Genomic DNA, 5,630 nt, shown 5'->3' on the forward strand with positions numbered 1-5,630 from the left:
CCTCCCTCCCTTCTCAATAAAAGTCTTACGACCCCCCTGTGGTGTCCCTGTCCCCGGCCCTGCTGGCACATGCACGGATCCCACACCCCAGATCCTGCACCTCAGATCCTACACTCTGGAACCTGCACCCCGGATCCCATACCCTGGATTCTCCACCCAAGATCCTGCCCCCCAAATCACACATGCCAGATCCTACACTGGATCCCACACCCTGGATCTCACATCCCAGATCCCACACCTTGGATCCTGCACCCTGAATCCCACACCCTGGATCCTTCACTCCAGATCCCACATCCCAGGTCCCACGCTCTGGATCCTGCACCCCAGATCCCACATCCCGGATCCCACACCCTGGATCCTGCACCCCAGATCCCACACCTCGGATCCCACACCCTGGATCCTGCACCCCGAATCCCACACCTCGGATCCCACACCCTGGATCCTGCACCCCAGATCCCACACCTCGGATCCCACACCCTGGATCCTGCACCCCAGATCCCACATCCCGGATCCCACACCCTGGATCCGCTCCCCGGCCGTTGCGCAAGGGGCCGGGGGCGAAGGCGGCGGCCGGGTTGGCACATCCTGGCGTGGGAAGCGGGTGGTGACCGTGGGGTGACGGTGGGACAGCGTGGGGATGGCGTGTTGGACTCTGCCTCAGCACCAGCACGAGGTGGGGGGGGACAGGAGAGACCCCGGAGGAGCCAGGGTGGGCGCTGCCCTCCGGGATGCGTCTCCAGGGGTTTCCCGGGCATTCTCCTAATTGCCCTGCGTGGGGTGGCATTAATTACCCCGGGATGGGGGGGGGCTCGTCTTGCTTCTGCCCTGGGGGCTAAGATGGGGCAGTGCAGGGAGGGTCGGGGTGCAGGGGGGGCCCTTCCCTGGGGGGGTTTGAGGTGCAGCCCCTCCCATGCCCTGCCAGGGCCCCTCAGCCAGGGCAGCCCCCGAAGCGCTGTGGGGAAGGTGGGGGGCACTGCCCCGCTTCCCCCATCAGCACCGGGGTCCCGCTGAGCCTTTGGCGTGATGGGGGGGCCCTGAGGGGGTGAACGCAGGGGAAGGTGCCAGGACTAGGGATTGGCTTCACCCCCCGTGCCCCGGGTGTGATGCTGCACCCCCCGGGAGCGCGTCCAGCAGCGGGAAGGGTGGAATTACAGCTTCCCTGGGGAGGAGGAGGAGCAGGAGGAGAGGGGGGAGGAAGGCTCTAGTATCTCCAGGTGGACACTTGGCAGGCGCCCATCGCCCCCGCCGCCATTCCCAAAGTGCTGCCAGGGCCGCGTCCCGGCTCTCCCGACTGTCCCCGCGCTGTCCCTGGGGGTGGGCGCAGGACTCGCCCCCCTACCCCCCAACCTCCATCCTACCGGCCGCTGCTCCCCCCGGAGACCCCCGGGAAAGCCACGGCCGGGCAGGAGCAGCCGGTAATGGAAACCAGCCGGCTCCGACGGCTTCCCCCCGGTTGGAGGAATATCCGCTTTCCCCCTCTGCCCTGGGGACGGCTCCGGTTTGCCTCCGGCTGGGGGGAGCGGGGGTGGGGCTCTGGGACCCCGAGAGCTGGGGCGGCACGTCTGGATGGGGAGGGGTCTCTTTCTGCCTGCGCTCCCCCCCAAAGCGGCCTGGGGGTCCCATCCTGCTCCCGGGTGCTGGGGGGGTGCAGTGGATGGAGGTGCCCCCTCCCCGCAGCACGGCCGAGGCTCGGGGAGGGTGGGGGGAGTTGTTTGGCGGCTGCTCCCGAAACAAAAGCAGTTTGCTCCGAGCGAGGCTGGGCTGGGGGCCGGGATGGAGGGGCCCGCGAGTGACCCCAAAACTGCTCTGGGGGCTGTGGCCTCCTCCCTCCCATGGCACCGCGTGGGTGGTGTCGGTGCCCCCGGCGCCTCTAATCCGGCACTAATCCTCCCCTGTGACCCCGGTGGCCCCCGGGCGGCCCCGCTGCCCCCCCGGGCTGGGGAGGGGGCCGGGCTGGCCCCTCGCCTTTCATCTCGGCAGACAAAGCGGGGCCCGGCCCCCTCCCCGCTCTATGCTCGGGGAATGAATGCCCGACCCTGGGGGGCCCTGGCCCCTCACCCCGCAATTTTTCCATGCGTTCTCTGGCAGCAGAGGCTGGGCTGGCTGTGGGGGAGCACTCGGAGCCCTCGAGAGGGAGCGGAGGGGGGGCTTCGATCCGCCCGAAGCGGGACGGGGGGATGCGCTGGCTCCTGCCCCTCCCTGCCCGGGCAGGGGGACAGGACTTGTCGGGCAGGTTTGGGGGGGACACCCCCCTCCTCTGGGCCGGGATGCTGGAGGGTGGGGGTGGAGGAGGGGGGCTCAGCTGAGGAGGAACAGCACATCCCACCACATCCCCCCCCAGGGGCAGAGAGTGACCCCCAGCCAGGCTATGCCCCTCCCCGCAGCCGGTGTCACCCCCCAACCATCCCCACATCCTCTGGGCTGGCTGCTGCCCAGGTCGGAGCGCACCCTGGATGGTCCCGAGGGGTCCCAGCTGTGTGCCAGCCCCCCCTTCCCCCTCACTAGGTACCCACCCTGATGACCCGGGCACAGGGAGGTGCCAGGTTTGGGGGGGGTCTTGACCCCTCAGCCCCCCCTCTCCTGGAGAGGGGGGTCTCTGGGTGGGTGATGAGGATATCAATGTCACTTGGGGGAAATTTGAGGGCCCCACGCCGGGCAGGGCTGGGTCGTTGCAGCCACCAGGCCACACGCTGGGGTGGGCTCTGGCACATGGCACGGAGGGCCCCCTGTCCCTGAGGGGGGGGGGGCAGCGCCTCGCACTCGGCCTGGCAGGAGGTGACCCTGCCCCTCGAGGGTGTCCCCGTCTCTCAGTTCATCCCCCTGGCGTGTCCCCAGGGCTCGGGGCAGCTCGGGACGCTGACACCGCTCAGGGAGGTGTGGGGGGCGGAGGGGGACAGGCAGCTCCAGGAGTGGGGGGACAATCACCTCCTATGCGGGTTCACCCCCTCCCTGCTCCCGCCGGGGTTGGGGGCTGTGCAGGAGCCCCCCGCCCCGCTCCCCTCGGCTGGCGGCCGGCCAGCATTGTTCTCGCCTCCTCCTCCTCCTCCTCCTCTCCCCCTCCAGCTGCATCTGGCGCCGGAGCTTTCCTGGGCTCCAGCGGTTGAGGGGAGGGGGAGTCTCCAGCCCCAGCACCCCCCCCAGGCAATCCTGGTCATGGATACCCTGGGCAGGGGGCTGGGGGGCTTTGCCCCTGTTCCATTGAGATGGGGACTCTCGGCAGCTCCACGTGGAGGAGGATGGGGGGGTGCACCTTGGCCCCCAGTGGGGTTTTTTTGGGGCTGAGTCAATTTGGGGGGGTTGGGGGGTGTTTGAATCCATCGTGGGGGCTGCAGGGATGCTGAGGTGATGCAGAGGGTCTGCGGGGATAACAAAGGGGTGGGGGGCCTGGGGATGGAAGAAGGGGCTCTGGGGGCGGTGACAGGTCAGGATGAGGAGCTGGGGGGGATGTAAAGGCACAGGAATGTTTTGGGACAGCGGATAAAGGGGCTTGGGGCGGGGAGAGGGTGGAGGTGCAGGCTCGGTGAAGGGGGGCGGGACAGGAAGGAGGGCAAACCCCTCCCCGGGGCAGGAGGAGCCCGGAGCAGCCCCCGGGGGTGGGGCAGGACAGGGAACCACCCTGTTGTGTAAGGATGGGGAAACTGAGGCACACCCAAGATCAAAGCAGGGCACAGTCACCACCCCCGGGCTCCCGCTGCCCCACACACAGCCCCACACGCCGAGCTGGGATTCGCGTTTAATGCTAAGTACAAAGTCACCCACCCAACCCCCCCCAACACAAAAAAAAAAAAAAAAAAAAAAAAAAAAAAAAAAAAAAAAAAAAAAAAAAAAAAAGGAAAAACTTTTAAAATTCTTTCAAAAATAAATTAAAGGGAAGGGACGGGTCCCCACCACCCCCTCCTGTCATGTGCAAAGAGAAAAGAGCCACCCCCTCTGCGCCCCAGGGCCTGAGCCAGGCTCCAGCAAGAAAAGAAACGGGCAAAGCAAGGGGCTGGGGGGAGCCCGAGCAGCAACCCCTCCACGGTGTGGGGCTGGCTGGGGCCATGGGGCAGTGGCAGGGACCCCGAGGGGGGGCTCGGGGGGGTGCTGGGCAGTTCCCCTCCTCCCCACACCAGCTCCAGCATAAGCTTGGCCCCACTGGAGCAGATGGGGAAACTGAGGCAAGGGGCACCCCCCCCATCCTCCTCCTCCTCCACCTCCCCAGGCCAGGGCTGACCTTTTGCAGCGTGGGATGTGCCTGCAGCCCCAAGGCCCCCCCCCACCCACGGGGCTGCTGGATCCAGCCTCAAACTCCCCAGCCCACACCCCAGGGCTGAGGGGAGGGCAGGGCAGGGCAGGGGGGCCTCACCCTGGCAGGGTCGGGGGGGCTCCTGCCCCGGCTCCCGGTGCAGGGGGGGCCGAGGGAGGTGAAGTGCTGTCGGAAAGGCGACCTATGTACATCCCTGAACGTGGCGGCTCCGTGAGTCCCCTCCCCTGCCCCGGCTGCGCCCGGGGGGGCTCCGGCCCCCCCCTGCGGGCTATGAGGTCTGGCACTGGACGTGCTGGCGCATGCCATCCTCGAAGTCGTCCTCGTGGTAGGCCTCGCCGGTGTAGGGTCGCCGGCCGGGCCCGCCGTGCGCCGTGTAGTCGCTGAGCTCCACCTCCTCCGTGTCCTCCGTGGCCATCACCTCCTCCTGCGGCGGGAAGAAGGCCTGGAGCTGGCGCAGGCGGTCAGCAGGGAGCCAGCCCGGCTCGGGGAACTTCACCTGGGGACAGCAGACAGGGGGTGTGAGGCGTTGGGGCGGCCATGCAAGGAAAGCCCAAATGTTAGGAGATGCCAAATCTCCCCCCCCACCCCCGCCTTCCAGCTCACCTCGAACTGCAGGATGAGCTTTCCCTTCTGAAAGGGGCTCCTGTAGACGGGCATCCCCTCGTTGGGGATGCACTTCAGGTCGCCGGGCCGGATCACATCACCTGTGGCAGAGCTGAGGGTCATCCTGCTGCGCTGGCAGCTCCTGTGCCCACCCCCCCACCAAGCTCTCCCGAGCCCCCCTCCCTCACCTGGCGGGGAGGAGACGAGCAGGGTGCGGTTGTCCAGGGTACGGATCACCTGCCGGCACCCGCACAGGGCGTCTGCCAGGCTGATCTCCCTCCTGACGATCAGGTCGTCGCCGCTGCGCCGGAAAACGGGGTGTTCCTTCTGGTCCAGGACGATGATGATGTCCCCGGGCTCCAAGCCGGGCACCTGGTCCCCCTCCTCGTGGAAGGTGATTTTCTGCCCGTCCTTCATCCCTGTAGGGGAGCACGAGAGGCGGGTCAAGGCACAGGGGGGCAGTTCTGGGGTGACCCCACACCCCACACGTGACCCCTCTCACCTTTATCCAGGTGCACGCTGAGGATCTTCTTCTCCCGCACGACCTTGCGGCCGTTGCAGGTGAGGCAGCAGTCCCGGGGGCGGATCCACTCGCCCTGGCCCTGGCACTGGGAACACACGGTCTGGATCTGCTGGATCATGCTGGGCCCCAGCTGGTGGATGCGAACCTCCATCCCCGAGCCGTGGCACTTGGGGCACCTCCTCTGGGCGCCCTCCCGGACCCCGCAGCCTGTGCCGAGGGGGGGCAGGGGGTCAGACCAAGCTGGGGGGGGGGGGGGGG

General features: G+C 67.7%; 1 protein-coding gene across 1 annotated transcript; it reads right to left on the reverse strand.

The window, feature by feature from the left end:
- Positions 1 to 4,305: 4,305 nt before the first annotated feature.
- On the reverse strand, positions 4,306 to 5,575 carry LOC114072003 (dnaJ homolog subfamily A member 1-like). The gene is made up of 4 exons (XM_027909913.1): positions 5,352 to 5,575; positions 5,038 to 5,268; positions 4,850 to 4,950; positions 4,306 to 4,742 (listed from the first exon to the last, which is right to left on the reverse strand). Exons 1-4 carry the CDS (start codon positions 5,521 to 5,523, stop codon positions 4,515 to 4,517), a joined length of 732 nt encoding a protein of 243 aa, XP_027765714.1. The 5' UTR covers positions 5,524 to 5,575; the 3' UTR covers positions 4,306 to 4,514.
- Between the last annotated feature and the right edge of the window lie 55 nt (positions 5,576 to 5,630).

The sequence above is a fragment of the Empidonax traillii genome, unplaced genomic scaffold (genome assembly GCF_003031625.1).
Source record: "Empidonax traillii isolate 1590-97213 ecotype Southwest subspecies unplaced genomic scaffold, ASM303162v1 scaffold2513:size22767, whole genome shotgun sequence".
NCBI lineage: Eukaryota > Metazoa > Chordata > Aves > Passeriformes > Tyrannidae > Empidonax > Empidonax traillii.